Genomic DNA, 23525 nt, shown 5'->3' with positions numbered 1-23525 from the left:
AAGGGGATGGTGGGTCTGGCTAGGGTTAGTAAGGAGTGGAAAACTACTGAGGTTAGGAGGGGCTGCATGCTTCAGGGGTGATTGATTACCTATAGCAGGAAGAAGGGGGGAAGGGTCTAGCTTTCCGTCACATCCCGAGATTTTCCGTTCGCCTGTCCCTATCTACCACATCTCCCCCCCCTTTTTTTTACTAATGAATGAGGTAGTTATAAACATAGGCACTAAGGTGAGGTACAAAGTTATAATATGATAAGGGAAAAGGGGTTTTTGGTAAACCTGAGTAATCTTCACAAGGGAAGTTTAGAGAACCTCTGCGACTGGCAGTGTCCTCAGTTTTTGGTTCACAGCATTTGTTGCCGGCCTATAAACAGGATGTTGGCCCGTTCTAGGCGAGCTTGAACAAATGAGACCAGCCTGTTTAGCAGGCATGGTCCGAATGTGAAGGTCAAAAGCAGTATCGCTAGCGGACCTATTAGGGTGGAAATTAGAGTGGTGAGCCATGGCGATTGATTGAACCAGGACTCGAACCAGCTCTGTTGGGTTTCCCTGTCTTTCTTTCTTTGAGCCAGTCTATCTTGGAGTTCTGCCATGGAGTCTTTAACGACTCCTGTGTGGTCCGCGTAGAAGCAGCATTCCTTCTTCAAGGCGGCACACAGACCTCCTTGCTGCATGAACAAGAGGTCCAGTCCTCGCCTGTTTTGCAAGACCACTTCCGAAAGCGAGGAAACTGATTTCTCCAGAAAGGAGATAGATTTCTCGATCCTCTGCAGGTCCTGATCGATGGTCATTTGCAGCTGAGCAAGCCCTTGGTGTTGGGTCGCGAGGGCCGAGACACCTGTGGCTGTGCCAGCTGCTCCCAGGCCGAGCAGCATTGCGATAGTCACTCCTGTTATTATTTCTCTTTTGTGAAGTCGGCCGGGCTCCTCAAAGATGTGGTACACCTCCTCGTCTGAGTGGTACAGAACCCTAGGAACAATCAGAACTTGGACACAGAAGTCGATAGCGTCATTGAACTTGGCAAGGAACACGCAAGGACTGACCCCAGATCTCTGACAAACCCACATCCCAGATGCGGATGGGACCGCCCACTTGTTGACCTTTCTGTTGGGCTTGACGACTTCGGTGCAGAAGTTGCCTTTCTGCTTTGCCAAGGCTGCATTGCCAAAGCATTTGCCCTGGCCTGTGACTTGACTCAGGGTGATTCCCCTACGGGGAGTGTCCCATCTGCACTGGTGAGGGGCTTCGGCTGTGGAGTAACTGAAGGGGGTGTCTAGAGCAACTCCTTCGTAGAAAGGAGGTTTAACATCGTAGCAAAGCCAGCAGGAATTGGTTAGGTTTGGGTTGGATTAGTTCAAGGATAGAAAGGTAGCCTCTAGCATGCGAAAGATTGGGTCTGAGTCCGACTCGGCTAAGCGGCCTATTTGGAAGGCATCTGCATGGCCGGTCAGGATATCAGTGGCCTTTGTGGGTAGTGGTTTGGGATGGGTTATGTTTCCCCCTTTCAGCACGTCCTTAATAACCTTATTGGGTCCTACTGGTCGGGGTGCCGGTGGTTGGAGCCTGATAATTCGCACATTCACCCACTCTTTTGGCCCCTTGAGGACTACCGTCCACGTTCTGCCTGTGGCCCAACTAGGGTGTTCTGGCTGCAGAACTGTCATGTTATAGTCTGTGCACTTGCGATATTTGGGTTGTGTATGAAGGTTGCTATAGACCCCTCCCTTGAAGGCAGGCTTTTTACAGCCGGTAGGTGCCCAGGTGAACTGCAAGAATCTATCGGGCTCCTGTGGTTCCCACCCTTCTCCCGATGGTCTGGCATCTGTGACAATGGTTTCACAGCCCCAGTGTCCGCAATATCCCCACCCCGGGTAGTTACAGTACTTCTTCCCAGGATTGGAGGCGGGACACCAGTAGGACAGGTACAGGTGCATGACGTGTGGGTGCTGGGGTCGTATTTTTGGTCGTCCTGGAAACAGGTCGGCGATATGGAACACGAAGGATGGGGTGCCTGCTGTGGTGATTTCTTTGAACACCTTGTCGCCTGAAAGATGCTGCATGACCCACCTGAATGGCTGATGGGGGTGATAGTCTGGGTTAGCTCGCCCCTTGGCAACGAGCCCTAATAGCAAGATCACACAAAGCCACCGTTGCTGTCTGGGTCTCACCGGTGTAGGACTTTTGGGTGCTGTCCGGCGTTTTGGTGGTTCGTCGCTTTCCTCTGGAACCAGGATGTACGCGTTACGGGGACGACCCACGAGCATGTCCTGTAAACAGAAACTCGCAATTCTCGTTAGTCTCATCCTGAAGGTCTGGCTTGATTGACTTAAGTGGGCACCACCTGATCTTGCCCTCTTTTTTAACTGCCGCATACCCCCATCCCGTGAGCACCAGTCTCCAGCCCCGTTCCCATTCGCCCAGCTCGTTTTTGATTACAATCTGCGGGCCCTCCTCTAGGGCTCGGGTGACCCAGTGCTTTCGAACAGGACTGTCTGCCTCATCTCCTCTAGGGAACTGATTCAGTGCCAGCAAAGCTGTTGCCAGTATACGCGCCTGGTCTCCTGGGGGGACGGAATTGGCAAAGCCCTCTGCCTTTGCCAATACTTCTAGCTTAGCTTTCAGGGTCCGGTTTGCTCGCTCAACTATGGCCTGCCCGGTGCTGTTATACGGGATACCTTGTACTAAGGTGATGCCCCATTTCGAGGCGAATTCTTGCACTGGTTTGGAAATGAAATTGGAACCGTTGTCAGTTTTAATTTGCTTGGGGATACCAAGCCATGCCATAGCTGTCAGCCAGTGCTGTATCGTGGCCTTAGAGTTAGCTTTGGGGTGCTGTGTGGCTACGATCACTCCGCTGTAAGTGTCCACCGTCACTGCAAGCCATGCTCGGGGCTTTAGCAGTTGACATAAGGTGAAGTCCGACTGCCAGATTTCCGAGGCCTTGAGACCTCTTGGGTTGACCCCACTGGTCCACAGGAGCAACTTCTGGCAGTGAGGGCAAGTGGCCACTACATGTTTTGCGTCCACGGTCGAGATCCCGCATCTCTTCACCAGTGCTTTGGCTCCGATGTGGAGCGACTCGTGCAGCTGCTGAGCTTCCTGCAGCATCCACACTCCCTTTGCTGCAGCGTCCGCTTTGTCATTGCCGGTCTGGAAGAAGCCTTTGACTGGGTTGAGGCTGTTGACATGAATGACAGACACGGTGCCCCGTCACGAGGAGAGCGCCTCCTCCAGCATTGAGGCCGCTGCTGACGTTGACACTGGTCCTGACATGGCCAGGCAAAGCCTTGCCACGAATATAGAGTCCGTTACGATGTTGAGGTGTTCGTCTTGGAAGAGTCCGCACGCCAAGACCACTGCTGCTGCTTCCAGTTGTTGCACTGACAGTGTGGGATCACTTGTTTTGACGCAATGCCATTGCTCTCCTGCTTGCCACACTGCTGCTGCAGTAGAAGTCGTGGAGGAAGCGTCTGTGAAAACCGTTGGTCCCGGCTGCGGTCGGTCCATGACCTTTGGCGGCATGTCTATATCGACAATGGTCAGCAGCTGAGTCCAAGATGGCCTGGTGGCGTAGGAGATTTCTCCTCCGAAGCTGGTGAGAGCAAGGGCCAGGTGCTCCGATATTGCGGTCGACTCCGTGGTTGGCCGCTTGCGAAAGGGGAGGTGGATTCTTGTCGGCTCGGTTCCCAGGAGTCTCAGGGCGAGTCTCCTGCCTTTCATGATGAGGTTGGCGACGCATTCAACTCCCGGGGAAAACGCCCGAGTTGGTCTTCCGAGGACCACCCATTGGATTGGCCGAGACTTTTTGGAAGGTCCTTGAGCTAGTGCTCCCACTCCTCCCTTTTGTGTGAAGTGGACATATAGATCGAGTGGCGCATCTGGGTCCCACCTGGCAAGCGTGCCAGTAGACATCTGGTGCTCGATGAAGTCGAGGGAGCTCGCTGCTTGCGGCATCAGCTCCTTGGGGTCCCAGGGGTGCTTTCCTTTCAGGAGGTCATATAGGGGTTCCATGACCTCAGGGGGAACCAGGATGATGTTGCGCAGCCACTGCAGAGAACCCACAAGGCGCTGCATGTCATGGAGCGTCTTGATGTCTCGGCGGACCTTCACCTTGGGGGGCGTCACGTAGGAGTCTGTGATCCCCACTCCCAGGAAGGTCACGCAGGGTCCTCTCTTGATCTTCGTGTTCGCGATCTCAAAGCCACTGGCCTGGAGAGTTTCCGTGATCGCGGTCACCAGGTGATCCACCTGGCTCGCCGATGGTGCAGCGATGAGGATGTCGTCCATGTATTGAATGATGGTCGCAGCAGGGTAGGATTGTCGGACTGGCGTCAGTGCTCTGTCCACGGTGATCTGGCATATGGTCGGGCTGTCCATGAGACCTTGCGGCAGCACCTTCCATTGGAAGCGGAGGTTAGGTCGCTCGCCGTTTGGGAACACGATGGAAAAGGCGAACCGTTCCTTGTCCTCAGCGTGCAGGGGTATTGAAAAGAAGCAGTCCTTGATGTCCAGCACTGCGCATGGCTGCCCTTTGGGGATGGCTGAGTTCGTGGGCAGCAGCGTCTGAACTGGACCCATGGGTTGGATTGTCCTGTTCACCTCCCTCAGGTCGTGGATGAGGCGATGACCCTCTCCGGACCTTCTGGGGATTACAAATACAGGGGTGTTCCACGGGCTGGTGGAGGGTTCTATGTGACCCTTCTGCAGCTCGCAGCTGACCAGTTCCAGCAAGGCTGCCATTCGAGGCTTTGACAGGGGCCACTGCTCGACCCATATGGGGTCTGACGATTTCCAGGTCAGTCTGATTGGCAGCGGTGGGTGTATGGCAGTGGCCCTCAGGATAAATTTGTGATTCTGACCTCTAACATAGCGAGGACATCCCTTCTTATCAAGGGTGGAGAGCTTTGTAGAATGTAAGGGTAGATTGCCACCGTCTGTTCCGGTCCCTTTTTCGTGTGGAGTGTTATGGCCACCAGCTGGGTGCTTTTCCACGCCTGGGAAGGTCCTCCCACTCCGTTCACTGGGGGGACCTCTTTACATTGCCAATGCTGAGGCCAAAGCGCTTGGGGAAAAACTGAGCAGTCTGATCCCGTGTCTGCCCAGAACTGAAGCCCTATGACGTGGGGATCCTGACTGCCATAAAGGCGGCATGTCCCCCACATTTTCAGGGGCTCCTTCCCTATTTTCATGGCCAAGGCCACCCAGGGGTCCCGCTCTGGGGCGTCCCCTGCTGGCCCTGTGGCACAGGCGCGGCTTGTGGCGGTGGTGGATACGAGGGTGCCACTGGCGGCGCTGCAAAGCTCTGCGATTGTGTCGCTGGTGGGGGTGCGAAGCTGGCTGCCTCCTGTGGGGGCATGGGGTATAAGGGCCCCCCTCCCCACTGGGGGTTGACATAAATGAGCCGCTTCGCATTCGCAGCGGGAGGAGGCTGAGTGCGGCCAGTGCGCCCCCTCCCTTTCCCGTTTCCTTGAGGCCAGGACCTGCAGTCCTTAGCGAAATGCCCCTTCTTCCCACAGCTCCAGTAGGGCCCTCTCGGGCGTGCTTGAGGTGGGGGCACCGCCGCGGACTGCTGTGCCGGCTGGGGACAGCTCACTTCAATGTGGCCTGCCTGACCACACTTGAAGCACGCCATGGCACTGGTTAGGGTGCGAACGGCTGCTTGGACGGGTGTTAGGTGTTCCTCTCTTACGACGTGCCTGATCATATCGGCTAGGCTGGCCCCGGCTGGCAAGGGAGCACAGGATGTCTTTGGTGACGGAGTTACATTGCTGGCGCAAGCAGTCTGCCACCACGGGACCCTTTGCCTCTGCAGGCAGGGTAGAGGAGTCTACTGCCGCCTGCAGGCGGTCTATGAACTGCGTGAAGCTTTCGCTCTCTGCCTGTCTTATAGTGGACCACGGTGACGGCTTGGCCACAACCAGAGAGGCAGCCCAAATAGCCTCCCTAGCAGCTCGAGTGGTGGCCCTGACTTCCTCAGCCCACATCTGTGCGGCTTGTTGCTGAGGTGTAACCATCTCGTCGTGTTTCCCCAGCAGCCTGGATAGGCTCGAGCCATGCAGTGGCTGCCCCACCCCGGAAGCCTGGGCTAGAGCTCTTGTACAATTATCTTCCCATTCCTGCTTAAACACAATCATTCCCGCACCACCGAGTATCATGCGACTTATTTGTTTGATATCAAAGGGGAGCAAGTCGTCATTGCCAAAGAGGCCGTCCACGAGGGTGGAGACCATAGCCGAGTTGATCCCTTTCTCTGAGATCGCTTTGACAATTGCCTGTACGTCTTTGGGGTTTACCAGATTATATATCCTTTGTTGATTCCCCTCTGGTCCGGTGATCCTCCATGGGAAAGCTTTGACTGCCCCTGAAGGAGCCCACTCTGCACAGGCTATCTTTATCCTAGCCCAGTCGGTAAACTGGGCTGCTTCGCATTGTGATTGCCTTTCGATGTGGCTTAAGGCTTTATTCGTTTTTGTTTTAAACCGCGTTAGCTCCGCTTTTTCCGTTTCTGAGTCCCCGTCGGCATCCGTCAGCTCTCCCGAGCTGTCAGAGCTGGTGGAGCTGGTCTCAGAGCCGGAAGTCGAATGCCAGCACATTTCCGGGCTGCGGTGCCTTTTCGTGCGGCTCCGGTCCCGCCCCCGCCCCTCCCTTTGGGGGTGGTGCCGCTCCCGCCCCCTGGGCTTGCCCTGCCGCCCGCAGGGGGAGGTCTCTCCCTTAGATGGTAGCAGCGCTGAGCGCGGCTCCTGATTGGGCATGCGCTCTCCGCCGCCCCCCCTCCTCCTCCTTTCCTCGCGGATGCGCACTAGCAAGAATCCGGGTCTTTGGACTCTTCCCGCCGGGAGTTTCCGCGCCCCGCCCATCCCCTCGGTCGTCAGCGCCATGTTCGGATGGGTATGGCGGCGGCGCTGCCCGCGTCTCCTCCCGAGCCAGGTTCTCCGTGTCTCTGGCTTCCCTCGCCAGTTCCTCCCAAAAGGATTGCGCGCGCTGCCGCGCCCCCGGCGCCGAATTGCCGATCCGCGGTGAAGGGATGGACGGGTGGTCCACGGGTTTTTCGGGAGGTCCTGTGGGTTTTTCGGGAAGTCCCGCGGGGGGGGTTGGGCTCGGGCCCGGGGAGGGGGGGGCGCACCCGGCCCCCCCGGGTCCCCGCTCCCGGGTAACTCACTATCGGGGGTGGTTTGCGTTGCCACTCCTACCCCCAGCTTGGGTGTTGCTAATAAACATGTGCTTGCCGCGCTCCATGTTTCTTGCTCCTCTAGCACCTCACGCATGGCCCGCTTGACCTTTCCCCAAGCCTTGAGGCTTTTTCCGCTTCCTGAGGTCTTTGTTTCCTCGGCTAACGCGGCCGTGCATCTCCCCCACACCTCTGGGTGTAATATTTCCATGGGACGTTCAATCGCCCCAAGCTCTAAGAGTCTCGCAATAGCGAGGTAAAAATCCTTGAGCTTACATTTAATTCCCCACTGCTTATAAACTGAACTCACGACCTTCGCGATGGCCTCCATGACGATCACTGGTCCGGGGATGTCTCCCCCCGCCAAGAATCGGTCCAGCTGTTCTGGCCGCTGTCTCTCGTCCAGGAGATACCCGCTACCTTAGGGTTTCGGCACCATATGTCGCCTTCTGATGAGAAGGCGGGCGACCTGGTTCCAAGACACAGCACGGTGACCCGGCTTCCCCTGGCTCACTCGGTCCACTGACATACACAGACACCAATGTGGTGGATGGTCAAATGGCGTTTATTATCTCATCTCGTGGGGTTAAATAGTCAAGGGGGCTTTCCTACGTCAAAAGGGGATGGTGGGTCTGGCTAGGGTTAGTAAGGAGTGGAAAACTACTGAGGTTAGGAGGGGCTGCATGCTTCAGGGGTGATTGATTACCTATAGCAGGAAGAAGGGGGGAAGGGTCTAGCTTTCCGTCACATCCCGAGATTTTCCGTTCGCCTGTCCCTATCTACCACACTATGAGGACAGATTGCCCATTGAGGCTCCTTGGAGGCTTTCAAAACTGAACCAAATAAAAGCTGAGAAGCCTGGTCTGACCTTGTGGTTGACCCTGTTTGGAGCAGAGGGCTGTCACAGAGACTTTTTGAAGTCCTTTTCCACCAGAGTTATCCTGGGATTGCACACAGGAGGACCTTTTTTACTGGAGGATCCACACCATGCAGATAAAGTCTCTCCTCCATAACAGGGGTCTCTTTTCTATCATCTGCTAGGAACGGTTTATTTTCTGGTTTACTCTCTTTCCCTGCCTAGACAGAGTAGTAGTACTCTGGGCGAGTGCTGGTTGTTATGGTAATATATAACCAACATGAACTTCACTGGGATAGTGTGAAACCCCATGCTTTGGACTCAATTTACTCATGAAGTCACAGATGTGACTTGTCTGAGTTGCTAAATTTCAGTGTACAGAAACCAAACTTCCCATCCCCTAAGCTCAGGAGATCTCACTCACAACATAACTTTCATTGGCATTTCCAAGCTGTTGTCACAATACCTTGTTCACACACCATGCTTCTGGTCTGTATCTTGCACTGGTTAACATGCACTTGACAGAAAGAATATGTCTTCCAAACAAATTGCAAAGTAGTTCTGGGCTACCATGAGTAAGACCTCACATTGTATATGCATGTGAGACACAACAAAAAAAGTGTGCGTATAGTGTATCATTATTTATTGCAGTTTCTGCCCCAAACGATACTAGTGTTTGCTCTGTTCCAAGAACTCATTGTAAATAAAGTAATTGTGGAGAATTGACAATCAGCATGCTGCTGACTCTTATTTTTTGGTTGGAGAGGCTTATTTTCATGCAAAGGCTTCTATTAGTATATGACTATGTGGAAAAGTAATACCAGGAAAGTGTGCAGTGATGGTGGTACTACTTTGTGGATCATATATTACACAGGAAAATCCATATTCAAAGAAAATCCATGCTGCAGAATTTCTCAGCAGCCTTGATTTTTAATAAGCAATGTATCCTCAAGTATGAAACCAGATGTGGGCAGAAATGCATTTTTAAGAAAACTGACAATCTTGAGGTGTGACAAAACTCTGTTCCAAATTAGCTCTCACCTTGGGTATTTGATTCCTTCCTCTTCCAGTTGACTCCATACAGGCCCCTCCAGTACACATAAAAGCAGTAAACCAGCTGATCCTTATATATGGTTTCTCTTGCCTCTTCTGCTTCACATTCCTCCTGAAGTGAGATGACCCTACAATGAATAAAGACAGGTTTTTCTTATGTGCATGAGCCATACAACTGATATGTTAGAATTTGCCCTGGTTTTTGCACCTAGAATATTCCTGTGTTTTTTGAATACTGCTAGTATTTGTTGGAATACTAATTTATAACACCATCATGTTGACTGAAACCAATGCTTTGCTTTCCCTTTGCTTAATAAAATGACTGAAGTCAAATACATGCAGAAGGAGTTTATTTGTTAGCATTTATATCCTTACTCCTTCAACCCTCTAGTCCTGTTTCACAGCTCATCCTCTTGCCATTAATTCCCAGTTTTCCTCTGCAGTAAGCTCATATTGAAAAATAAATTTACTAATCTTTTCCAGTCTCATAGTTTTGCACTTGCTTTGTAAATTTTTTTACAAGTACTGAGTTGCCTTCTTCATCATGCCAAGACTTGTCATGGATTCTGCACATTTTTAACATACTGAAAATAATTAACATTGCTCACAGGAGGCAGAAAAGCTCTCTTTACTTTACCTGGCTAGGGATTGCTACCACAAATAAACTGTGTGCTGATTTACACCATAAAGGAAGCAAATCTATCACAGATGCAGAGACAGTGTCACTAAGTGTTCCCATTAGAGCTCCGATTTTTCTCTTTGCCAGAAAAGAAAGCTTGACTCCATACTCTGAAAAGCAAACACATGTCACAGAGCAGCCCCAAGTCTACAGACTGTTTATGACTGTTTCCCTTCTCGAAACAATGAGCAGTTTAAATGCCAGAAGGTCTGTCTGGAGCTGTGGCTGCTCTCTGTCGTGGTGACACTGTCCAGGCAACAATTACATTTTCCAAGAGTTATGGGGTTTAAAGTACTTATTTGTTTTTCTGACTCAACCTGCCACACAAGACATATTGAAAATTATGTGATCCTATGCAGGTTTCTCAGAAATAACCAGTAGCAGAGGTACAAATCCAAGAGGTGAACTCAGAATAGATGTTGTGGAAACATGCGGTTCTGGACAACCCAATTTTCCTCCCCTGTTTTTCCATGTCTAAAAGGTATTTAACTGTTGGGGGAGGTTGATTTTTTTTTAATTTTTATTTTTAATATTACCCATCAAATACAACCTTGCAGTTCAATCTGCATGACCTTCTTCCAGAGACATTTTAGGAGAAACACATTTGATCTGACATTGGAAATCTGGCCAAGTTATTTTGGACATCTTTCTTGAGGAACAGGCACAAGTTGCCTTGAGCTCTCTGCTGCTGCTTGTACCTGCATTGCATGAGCTTGTGCAGGTCTGGAAGAACTGTGTTCCCATTGTGCTGGCCTCCAGCCTTGTGGCTCCTCAGCCCTGGGAGGGCTTGTGGCTTTCAGTGCAACACAGTGGGAACACCGCAGCAGTGGTGTGTCTGTGTGAATCTATGGGCTCAGAGCCTGGAGCCTGAGCTCAATCCCAAAACACATGACACGGCCACACAAGAGAACTTCTCATCTCTACAGGAGCTCCAGGACATCTCTAGTTCCCTGGGAGCTTGGCAACCTGGGATATGTACTTAGAGCAGTTGCTGGAATTTCTGTAGACAGCTTACTAAGACCTTCTTTGGCTTTTCAACATATGATGCATTTTTAAAAGCAGATGACCTCTGTCTTCCAGCTGGAGGAAGAGTTGAAACTGATTAAAGAGGCATATGATTCCCATGTTCATTGAATGTAACTTGCAGGCTTTTGGCTCTTGAAAAAAATTTCTCCTTTAGGAAAGACATACTCTTGAAGCACTTGTAAACAACATCTGAAAGTAAGGCCATAAAGTCAGGAGTGTCAGGGGACACTCCTTGTCCTCAAATGTCAGAAAGTTAATGTCAAAGCTTATGTCTTCCTCTTGAAATGGAACAGCTCTTTCTTTTGGCTGTGGCATTGTTAGAGGAAGAGTTCAGCCACAAAGAGGGAAATGAAGGTTAAAGAGAAGCCATTAATCTTGTTAGCACTGTAATTGCACAAGAAGAAAACAGCGTAAGATATTCCAAAACCATGTACTTATGATCAGGGAATAAGTATATTCCACAATTGGAGCCAGAAACTGTTCTAACACTAACTATCTCTCATATTTTAAAAGACTCATTTCTTTTCTCTGCTTGGCATCTGAAAGCAAGGTATACTTACAATTCTCATTTATTTCTTTAATCAGCAGGCTGTACATATTAAGGCCATCGGTGTGACTTGATCTTCTTATTGGCAAATAATGGACTCATGATAACTATTTCTGAAGTCAATTGTTAAAAGAGTGCCACAGATCACTGTAGATTAGTACAAAACCTTCTTCTCAGTGCTAAATGAGTAACTCTGTGTTTTCTATTAATCTCTACCATAGCAATTCTTCACCATGGAAAATAAACAACACAGTTGTTTTCAGATTAAAATAAAAACAACAGTAACCCTGGTAAAGATTTAATGCCTTTTTTTCAATACATATCCTACCCTGAGCAAGATTTATAGGATTATAGTGAATTATAAAAATGTGTGGATGGCTGGAGCAATGTAAACCACTGAAAAGATAAACCATTCCACATCAACCCTATTCTAGCTAAAAATGCCATTATGAAAATACCTTTTTCTGTCAACTTTTCCTGCTGTCTCACACACAGGCCAAACTATTTACACCCCTTATCACAAGATTTCCTTTCCCAGTCCTTAACACAGAATTACCTTGATGCACTGGTGCTTCAAGTTTCTTTTGCCCAAACATCATACACCCGGTATCAGATTTGAAGCAGATTTGAAAAGTATCCAGAAGCAGATTTGAAAAGTATTACCAGAGTTTCTGTTTTCTGTATTTTCTTGGAAACACATCATACAGACTGAAAAGTCTACCACTTGTTAAAGGTCTCACATTACTCTTTTCTCCCCTACAAGTCCTTCCCCAAACTTAACACCTGTGTGTGTATCTGAGTTTAACAAACTATTCCACTAAATGCACCCTGCTGGCCCCTGCCCCTCAGCGTTTGTTTGGCACCAAATTACTTAGTGCCTAGAGCCCACAGTTGCTATAACACACATCTTCTCAGAGCTGCTTTGCCAGCCTCTTTCCTAAGGTCCCCTGTCATCTACCCCCTCAGGCACCACACACACCCTGGCTTGGTTATACAACACCCCAAACAGCAGCAGCAACCTTGGGCACTTGGCAATTCCCAGGCTTCTCACTGCTCCCCTAGCCCAATTCTCTTTGCTATGAGTTCAATGCCAGAAGTGCTTACAGGACACAGGTGGATGGCTTTTCCCACCTGAAAAGCCCCTGGGCAGGCAAATCCTCACTAACCAGGGCAAGAAGTGTCTCACACTTGTTTAGTGACTCCTCTTGGGTACAAACCATACATTGCCACACGTGACTTACAAATGCTATCATGTTTGTAAATAAATTACGTGTCTGTAGGGCCATGATAGGTGGCTCAGAACTTGATATGCACTTTGTATTCATTAGTGACTAAAACATTTAACATTTTCAGTTAGGTACTTGATAATAAGGGCACAGACCAAGCTACAACAAAACCTAAGGGAACCACTGTGCTGTGTCAGGTAGATCCCTTTGGGAAGACCTTCAATGGCTGTCTTTAATGACCTTTCTCCCCTTCATGATGTGAAAACCACATACTGACTATCCCTATGCATTAAACACTAGGGCATCTCTAGGGCAGGCACATTTTCTGTGAATTACCCTCAGGATTCAAAAAATTGAGATAATAGAAAAGGAATGGGACACACCACAGAGCCCTGCTACATGGATGATCAATTGCATTTCCGTCTAAAGGACACAGTGCAACCCAGACAACTTTGAAATGCAGGGGCTTAGGGGAACAGTTTCAGAAATGAGTACAGAAGTCATCAAAGAGAAATTAATTACACAGACCACACAGACTCATGTGAACTTGAACATTGCTGTCATAGCACTATTTATAATTTTTCTCTCCAGAACAAAAGGAACCAGTAGGCATCTGCCTATGAAACAAGACACAGTTCATTGCAGCTCAAATCCCCAAATAATTTATTTTTGGTAATTGCGTAGATTTGCTTTTTAACATTTCTTAGTGGAGGAGCCTTAAGAGGCTTCATGGTAATGTGGAGAAGTTAATACAGAGGGAGGGGAAGATGACAGTAGCAGAAAGAAAAGAGAGGGAAGCTAAATGAAGACTCCCACTGCACTTCAGAATAACACTGCATGCCTCTGCTAATGGTCTGTGAGACCATAGCAATTCAGAAGTTTGTCATCAGATTTACTTTTCAACTGAGAGGCCCATGAAAGAAGTTCAAAGAACTGACTCTCAGTACTGTTTCTGAGTAGAGAAAAAAGCAGCTTTTTAACCTTGTGTTGTGCACACTCTCATCTGCCCAGCACATACTGCTGGTTAAGATTACAGAATATTTTCCTTGCTGAGTGCCAAACAGATGTTCTGAAACACATTTGGTAGAACATACAGAAACACATGTCTTAGTGGTTTCTCATAATAATAGCTAAGCAAAGTTTCAAAACCTGGAGTTGATGGGAGAGTAGCAAAATTAAATGCCAGTCCATAGCTGGTCTTCATTTTAAAAACCCTCTATGACCCTGGATTTTCTGAAGATGTAGTATCAGACAGTCAGGCTTCAAATTAGTAAACTAGATATAGGGACTCTCCTCTGGCTGAGTGGGCAGCATTCATGGTTTCTTCTCTTTCTCCTAGTCTGCAGCATCTGTCTGCATGACCTGTGAAATACTGCTGTTATTTCTTACCAATGGCAGAGCACCACAAGGGCTTTGCACATCTATGTGTCCTCGGTCAGAACTCAGAGAACAGACACTGTGACCAGGCCTGACTTTCTGCATCCCAAACACACTCTGGGATGGATGTCCTTGTACTATAAATCAGAATCTGTGTGGTGATTTTCATGGCCAAAGGAAAGGAAGTATGAGAAGAAGACATATTCAAAGAAGTTAACTGATTAGACTTGAGGCTATTATAAGGTCATGCTTGAGTTTCATATGCAGACACATTTTTCATTTGTCAAGGAAAAATGATTTGTTAGCAATGATGTTGTAACTGAATGATCTTTTACACTCAAAAGCTGAATATGACCTGGAAAGCACCCTTTTAGCCCAGAGTACCACAGTTTTCAGGTAAACTTTCCACTTCTGAGTTCTCCAACAGCTACAAGTTTGGACTCCAAAAGCACCCAAAGTACCTCATGAAAACTCAAGCCCATCCCAAAAACTATATTCCTAGTGAGTAAAATATTTAAGCCTGTGCTTAGATTCCACTGATTTAACAAAATGTAAACATGCATGAGTGCTGGCTGGAATGTGCTTCAATCACCTTCAAGCATCATTCAAGTACTGCTGCTGGGTTGGATTAAGTCAGGAAAAGGTTGACAGGATTTCTGTAAATGTTTCTTAACCCTCTTAGTCTCCACAGGAGTTGGGCTGTTTATTTCCACAGGGTCAGCATCTCCCTTACAGGGGACCTGATGCTTCTCTTTGCTGTTTCAGAGTGAAGCTGCCAACTCCAGTAGCAATTCCCACGTAACATGGTGTAATACAAGGAGTGCCAGGTTTCCATTCAGACTTCTAGTATAATGTTGACAGAAAGTACTGGTCAAGCTTCCAGCCCCTTCCTGAATCTGCTCATTATCTGTAAAATGAATTACAGTATTACTTGCCTATTTCCCAGGGAAGCAGCAATCATAATTTGGTTAATAATTGAAGAAGCACTTTGAGGTTCTCAGATAAAATACACTACACACCACTGTCCAGGCCCATATTTTTACATTATAAATTAGGCAGAAAGAGGAAACAATGAAGAGTAATGGATTAATTGTTACATGTACTTAATACAATTCATAAATGAATAAATGCTTAGAGTCGTTTGACTTGGCAACATTTACTGCAGTCTACAGCCCCAAACCTAAGAGATTCACAAGAGGAAAATTTACTGGAGCAAATCCCTGCAATAAAGACATAAGTAGTAGGCGAGTTTTATCTTCTTGTTCAGATTGCTTTTATCCCAGAGCTGCAGATGTATATACACACATTCCAATACTGCAGTTTGCTCTTAACTGTTCTAAAGTTGCTGAATTTTATTCAAATAGCTACCTGAATTAGATGCATAGAGGAGAAAGGCAGTCTCATGAGACTGTATCTTGTAGTGCTGTTAAGAAACAAGAACTTTCAAAGAGGCAGGAGAAATCTACTAATTGAGTTGAACCCATTCAACTGGACTCTTCTATAAGATGGCAAATTACAAAATCTTCTTTTTCCTTAATGTAAAGGTTAACAACAGAATATCCAGGACACTATAGAGAAGATATGGACATGATGATGTACACTTACGACTATTACATCCGTGGGGCAACCACAACTTTCTCTGCCGTACACAGGTTTGCTTTTCATCTATTTCATTAGAAATTTTTAAAATTCTGTCTTTTATATTTCCTCCAACAGTGTGTGGCTACACACCATGTGCTGTGGTACTCAGCATCACGCTAGTAATTCTGAGGAGCAAAGTTCACAGTACATATGATTCATTGTCCAGAGTGGTGTATCAGGAGCAGGGCATGCTAATGGGGATCATTTGACATTTCCATCTGAACAGTGAAAAATACAGCAGTGGTAGGTTGGGCTGAATCTGACCTTCATCAAATGCAATAGATCTTCAGTATACTTTCTCACCTACCTCTAGTTGGAGCATATTTCATTGAGCTCAGTAAAAACACCCTGTGCCTTCAGGGAGTGAGGGACCTATTTTGGTCCACTTTTCTTTGCAGAGAAGCAGGGAATCTGCCATCATGCAAAATTAAGACCATACAAACTGTGATGTGAATGCTTTAAACTGCCCAATCTATTTCAGCATAATTCTAACAAATTCAAGCCACTCCAGGAATTCAGGCAGTGCCAAGCACCTTGATCCCTTTCCAGAAAATGAGTTAACTACATTTTCTTGATCAGTCCTGGTCATTTCTTGGCATTTGCTAGTCCTCTTGGGAGAGGCCCTATGGCTAGTGAAGTTGTAGTCATGCAAATGGATTCACAATTTTTCCATTCAGTTAAACAGGAATGTTTATCCCTTTTTACTATGCACAACTGCAAAGTTTTAAACTTTGGGTTTAACATAAATCATACACTGTTGTCTGCCTAGGGCAGACATCCTAGCAGAGCAGGTTTAAGAAGAGTATAAGCAGCCACTGAAACCTGATTGTGGGAGAGGGATCTTGATTCTTTTAAGCTGCCCTCTAATACATCAATCATGAGCTATTTCTTTGCTGATGTCTTTTATTAGGCACATCAGTCCTGTATATTAAAGCATTTGTTATCAAGCAAAACACAGACAGCAAGGCAAAGTGTGCTGCACTGCTCTGCCAACACGGGCTACATGAGAAGGGGGAGTGAAGAGAGAAGTGGGAGCTTAAAGACATCAATATTTCAAAGTGTCTCTAAAAACACTCAAAGCAGCCAAAGTGCTTTTGTCACTGTAACACTCTCAGTTTGCCAAAGTTCACCATAGGGATCCCTCAACCAAAAGGTCACCTAAAATAAAGAGGCTTTTCCAGAAGTGACAACACATTGTAAGACTGTTGCAGGTCCATAACTGTAATTTCCTGGCTAAAATACATTATCCTGTTTATTACCAAATGGAAGCCATGTCTGCAAATTCTTATTACAAGTAGAAGAATAACTTTCATAGATACTCGACTCAAGGATATCTATTTATCTCTTTAGATAAAGAAATTACAAGGTCATAAGGGACAGCCCCATTCCGGGCTTTTCATCTTAAATATTTTCCAGTACTGTCCTTAATCCTTGTTCCTCATGGCTGTGGCAGAGAGTAGGGGAAATAATGCAGAAAGTGCATTTCCCTGCAGCTGGATTCCAGACTCCATCGCATGTTGACCAGGGTAAAGTCTGGAATCACAAGGACAAGCCTGGAAAACAAAGCAGCCAAGGTAGCCTATGCCTCTGAGCAGATTGCTGTTTCTGGCTGCTGAAGAAAGCCTTCAGAACAGGGTGACAGTGGGGCAACTGGTCAGGAGCAAAGGCAGCATCATGGGAATGTGCACTGGGACCACAGTGCCAGGAAGAGGAAGAAGCCACCAGCACACCTTTGTCCTATCTCTGCTCTGGTGGCAATCATACACCTGCAACAGTAGCAGGTTGAAACTACAGAGAAGATATTTTGTGAATTGCAAACTAGAAAAGTTTTCTGCACCAATGAACTTTCTGGTCCTCAGCTTCCAGAACAACCAGAAACAATTTATGTTGCCAAGAGAATGAAGTGAAAAAAAAATCTTGTTACACCAGTTCAGAATTCAGATTCAGGCTGTAACACTCCTCCTGAGCAGGATGAATCACAAAAGTCAGCAAATTTGTCATTCTTAATGATTATTTGCAGTCCACGAAGCAGAATAGGAGCAGGAAAAAGTCTTCTGAGTCTCAGTCTGCCTGGAGCATGCACATTTCCACTTGGTTTTGTGAACATTTTTAAATTCCTCTTCATTTTCAAGCACATTAAACTTGTGTCCCTACTATTTTGTTCACATGGACAATGTTCTTGAGCTAACAAGAGGCAAGAAAAAGCCTTTGAAGGTATTTCAGTTTAAGCTTTCCCACTTCAAACAGGTAGGTATTTTTAGACTTCTTCAATAAACTTGCAGAAATCATATCTATCCTTCCTACTTCCTAAGACATTGCATCAGTGAGGCCACTGTTGATACAAGGACATCTGAGACAGCACGTGATGCTTATGGCAAAGAACATAGAAAGTTTAGAATTATGCTATCCTCAGCAACACTTCTGTAATCACTGTGAGTTTCCATGCCTGTGTATCAGGAATGAATGAAAGAGTTATTGTTGATCATCAAAGGTTTTAACTGCTTGTTTGGGGAGAACAGACTTTGGAACTGATTACTATTTACATTTTCCAGTCTCATTTTAAATAGGTCAAAAGGAGAAAACAACTGTCTATAAAGCAAGACAAAAGCATCTGGAAAGAATTAGAAAAGGCCTGAAGTATCTCTGGGAGCCCATTCAGGAGTGTGGTGATAATACTAATGCAGACAGGATGACCTAAGGACATAAATAAGGGAACATTTGCAGGGAAGAGCAGTATCTGTATCAGACAGACTGATACAGTCAAATTTCAGAGAAGGACATGGGCTATCTGAAGCAGGCTGTAAACAACTGAAACTGCCCCCATACACATGCACATTGCAAACCTTTGGCAAAATTGCTTCCAAAATTAAACCCACAAACCAAACAACATAATACCTTCAGCCTGAGCTCTGAAATGTGCCAAGTGATGATGGTATGGCTTTTTGGTGGAGCATTGTTAGGTGGCTGTGATCTGGTTGGATCAGTCTCCTGAGTCGAGAGAGCACCACTGGAACACTTAGAACCCAACCTGCAGCAAGTACCTTGGACAGGGAGGTGGGAATTAGCAGGTGTTCTTGGTAAGAGCCACAGCTTGTCCTTCATTATATAGTATAAAAATAGCACATGCAGACTGTCATAAGTTTGTTTCTTTTACAAAACTCTTCTCTGCGTCATTTGTTTGGGTCATCTGGATAGCCAGTTATTTCTTAACTGCTCAGATATCATTACTGAAAAATAAATTGACAGCCAGATACCCCAACAGTAAAGTATGTTTGAAATGCCCAGACAAAGTGGACATCCACCAAGCTCAGCTGAGCTAAATTATAGGGTATTTAAGGTCCATAATATGTTTCATATGACTGAGGAAAGAGGATTTTGTCAAACTCAATATGAATAGGAATTCACAGAATTTTTAAACTGAATTGGAAACAGATTATTCAACAATATTTGGAGATAAAAGAAATTTCTCTATACAGCAAAAATTCAAATCTGACAGCACATGACAGCTGGAAAGCAAAAGTGACAGTTCAATATTGATTCCCAAAGCCAAGGAAAATGCATGAATTCAGCAACTGGGAGGGGATGACACCTACAAACTGGTGTTAAAGATCTGCAAAGGCAAGTTCAGATATATTCTAGTGTATGCCTCAGAAGGCAATTCCTGATGGCATCTGCATCCCCATTGGTAAACTTGTAAGATCTACAAATTGAAACATGCTAATAACTACTGAATTAAGCACACAGCAGCAATAGTGCAAAGTAATTGCCTGCATCCTGAGAAGCTGGGCATATATGCTTGAGTTCAAACACAAGTAACAGGGGAAAAAAGGTAATATGCCATAAATGCATGACCATGTACACATATGCTAGTGTCTGCAAGTCCAAGCTGAAATGACAGCTGAAATGAACAGAATTTCAGCTGAAATGAACAGAAATAATTCTGTTCCAGTATTTTAAAGCATGTTATTAATTCAGGTGACTAAAATACATTTCTTTTAAAGAGCTTGACTTTTAATTTCACAATGTCCTATTTTAGAAAAACTACTTGACCTAAGATTTTGAGCTAAAAGTCTCTCTGACAATGGGTGCTGTCTTAGCAGACCTTAACTTTCCCCGATATAATCCTGTTTTCCACAAAGGGGTCCTCTTTATTTTTTATCTCTCTTGGTAACTTAGTGACCAAAAGAGTAATAACTGTCTTTGAAGAGCATGCACATAGACCAAATAAGAGATTCTTAAAATAAACCTAAATATGAATCTTGCATTTCATTAACCTTTGGTAACAGTTTTACAAGAAAATTACAATTTAAAACGTCTAGGAAAGATCTAAAGAAAACTAAAGCGAAACACTACATAACTGTTATATCATACTTGCTGATGAGCATGACACAGACCCAGTTCCAAATGACACTCAGGATAAACTTGTTAGCTTAGCAGCACAGTAAATTTCCAATTAAAAAACCTCAGTTAACGAAAGCTGCAATGAGACATTTTATACCTACAGGGTAGGTACAAAATGGATACCTACAGGGCTTAAGAGTCAAATTAGTCTTATTCCAGGACAGAGTCACCCGGTCAATGACACCATGTAAGCACAGTTAATACCAAAATCTGGGCTCAGAGGTCTCAGCACACTCCCAAGAGGCAGCAGTTTGGCACCAGTTTGGTGCAGGTGTCTTTAAATGCAAGCTCCTATTAAATCACCCATTACCAGCATTACCCATCCCATGCCTCAGCTTTAGGACATCACTATTAGCAAAATTCAAGCTTTCAGAAACCTCTTGAAGGACTACCCATTATCAATATAAATGACAACTGCCATCTGCAAGGACTGTAGTTGGGATCTAAATTCAAGTTAGCCAGTATCAAGCAGCCTAAATTCAACATTCCCTTCACAGCAGGACAGTATTTGATCCTCTGATCTCATGCCTATTTGTCAAAGGAAAATTTAATGCACAATAAGCTAAGGAGGAAATTATATCTGTCACCTGTTGTGGCTATTGGACACTAAGTCACTGGCCTCCACTGTTGAATCCCACTGCTTCAGTCAGGCTTCCACTAATAATTCTTAGGTTTCCTATCACTCTCTTGAGAGAGAATACCAATCACAAACTGAGAAGAGCATAAACTCTCCTTACATTCATAAATGTTACTCTTCTTCACATGTGACTTGACCAAGGATGAGAAGTGAATTTCATTTCTCTCACTGCTGATTCTTTCAGATCTTTGTTGAAGGACACTAACTGTAAGACCTAGTAGTGAAAGACATTAAAAAAAAAAAAAGAAAGAAAGAAAGTGAAATTTGCTGTATGGATAACACCCCTCTTAGGCATAGCTTGCAAATCACCCAAGTACTTTTCACTTTTTACACATTACTGAACAATATATGACGTGACAATAACTTTTGACAGAATTGTCCTTTTCCTCTTTGTCACTGATTAAAAGTTAATTCAGGACTGATCACCATCAGGATTCATTGTCTTCAGAGCCCTACATATTCAGAGAGCTGATTTTTTTATCTTGTAAAGGAGTGTGAGGGAATTGTAACTATCACACATATTTAATGTTCTTTTGGCTCTTGAAAGCACAGAGCACTCAGATGAAAGTCAGTTAATGGCAGACAGATGTTTTTGTTGCCATAGTACCTGGTATAAAATTACTCTTATTTGTATAGCATGTTCTGGCTCACTAACACCTCTCTCTTGTCTCTCTTTCATGCAGGGATCGTCAGTGGAAATTTATTGTCTGCAGGATGACAGACTATGACTGCCCATTTCAAAATGTTTAAAAAGATTGAGTGTACTCCACTTGGAAAGCTTGGAGACAGACAGGGTGGGATGAAATTAGTGATTACAGGAGAAGATCGATTAGGCTCACAAAAACGTACCAAGACTTTTCAGCTGTCTGCTGAAGACATAATTCTTTCCCTCTGGAGCTAATACATGAATTGCCAACCCACATGCTTGCAACAGTGAATTCAGAGGATTCTTTCAAGCTGCACTGACAGTTGTATCCCTCAATTAAATTTGCTTATGACATACATGTTTATGATACACAAATCTATGGCATATGCACAGTTACCTTTCTTATACATACATATAGCCATTCTAAACATATACACCTTCCTTTCACACAGAAGCTCTATATAAATGGCTTCCCAGCACCATAGCCACTCCGAATGAGGTGGAAACATACTATACACTTCCCAGCATACACCAGACTTTCCTGTCTTCTACTTCATACTTGGAACCAATCTAGTGACCCCCCTACCAGCTTCTCAGAGCTGGAAGTGTGCAGAAAACATCACTGGGAGGTGTCTGATGGGCTGCACCTGGCATTACCTGTTACAGCCCTCAGCAACAAAGGCTGAGGGCCCTCAGCCCTCAGCAACAAAGGTATGCCCATATGGGGGAATTCTGGGTATTTACAACAGGAAGACATCAGTATCTGATAAAAATGAGAGTAGATCTACCAATAAAAACAGAAGACTAACCCAGCTTTACTGAGAGTCTCTTTTATATTGTCTTAAAAATCTCTGATGACAAAACTAACCACAAATTCTGCTGTGGGCAAACCCAGGAGTAGGGCAGGCCATTCACTCTCAGTAAATATGGATATCACATTCTTCAGGAATCTGAATTTCAGGTGGATTTGGTTTCCACTATGGGTGCCTGTACAACATCCATCTTCCCTTGGTAATACATTCTTGGCTTAGAATAGACAAATAAAGTTAGTGACCTTAGTTCCTCCAGTTTGCAGATCCTATAAAGTGTAAATTGACCATGTTTCAACACTGCACAGCACTTGTGCAGCTGCAGTCCAACAAGAAAGACTATTGATCAATTTCAGAAAGATCTGACGTAGGATATTCACTCTTGAACAAGCCAGAATTTAGGGTTCAGTTTCTTAGTTGATGAATTCAATAGTGAACTTAGCAGTGGCTTTGGTGCTGCTGGCTCAAGGGCCATGATGACTCCATGTGCCAATTTAAGGCTGCAAAGTTTCATAGGAAACTGTGGTGTCTGCCAGTGAGTTTCCATATTTCAAGCATTTTTAGCATGTTTAGAAGCATACCCTCTTGTCCAATAAAGGAATGATAGGTTTTGCTTTGCTGTAGCTTTGTTCTTTATTGATTTTACTTATGCCAGCTTATTAATTTGTGCACAAACAAACCTTCTGTCACTCTCAGAGACTATAAAGGTGATTAGGGAGTTCTGTGAGAACCAGTTGATGAGATATGTAGATAACAGTGAGAAAGAGAATTTAATAAGCTTAGGGAAGCTGGAGAAGCTTGATCACTGACTCTGGTAGATAGGCAAAGGAAGCCAAAGAACCAGAAGAGAAGGCACTCATGCCAGGGAATCAGTGGAAAAGGCTGTGCACTAAAATTAGGCACAGGAGGTTCATCCCTGAGAATACGTGCTCTAGACAGAAACCCATCTCCCACACAACTTTATCTTGACTACTTAGGTTGCTCTTCATTCTGTGTGCACACCATGGGCTTATGAAGGCCTCTGAGGGGACAGTACTTAAGCTGTACTCATCTTAAGCTGGTTTAAATTTACAGAGCCACAGAAAAGAGCAGTTCTGTCCCTTGCCCTGGAGCTGCAGTATCATATTGTCCCATATCATAGAATCGTTAAGGTTGGAAAAGACCTCCAAGATCGTTGAGACCAACATGTGATGGAATGCCATCATGAGAACGACACCATAGCACTAAGTGCCATGTCCAGTCATCTCGTGAATGTGCCCAGAGATTATGCCTCCACCATCTCTCTGGGCAGCCCATTCCAATGTCTAATCACTTTCAGTGAAAAAAGTCTTGCTGATGTCCAGCCTTGGCACCTCTCGTCCTTGTCTCTGGTTGTGTGGGAGAAGAACCTGACCTTCACCTTGCTACACTCTCCTTTCAGGTAGTTGTAGAGTGATAAGGTCACCCTTGTGCCTCCTCTTCT

At 45.6% G+C, this 23525-nt stretch overlaps 1 protein-coding gene across 1 annotated transcript in view; it reads left to right on the top strand.

Moving 5' to 3' along the window:
* Positions 1–22686, top strand: part of DPT (dermatopontin) — a 34603-nt gene extending 11917 nt beyond the window's left edge. The window contains exons 3-4 of the mRNA XM_053971319.1: positions 15474–15581; positions 21292–22686. Coding sequence (XP_053827294.1) covers positions 15474–15581; positions 21292–21358 — 175 coding nt within the window. The 3' untranslated portion in view covers positions 21359–22686. The remainder of the gene's footprint in view (positions 1–15473; positions 15582–21291) is intronic.
* The last annotated feature ends 839 nt before the right edge of the window (positions 22687–23525 follow it).

This window comes from Vidua macroura, chromosome 2 (genome assembly GCF_024509145.1).
Source record: "Vidua macroura isolate BioBank_ID:100142 chromosome 2, ASM2450914v1, whole genome shotgun sequence".
Taxonomy (NCBI): Eukaryota; Metazoa; Chordata; class Aves; order Passeriformes; family Viduidae; genus Vidua; species Vidua macroura.
This window is presented reverse-complemented; position numbering and strand designations above follow the sequence as displayed.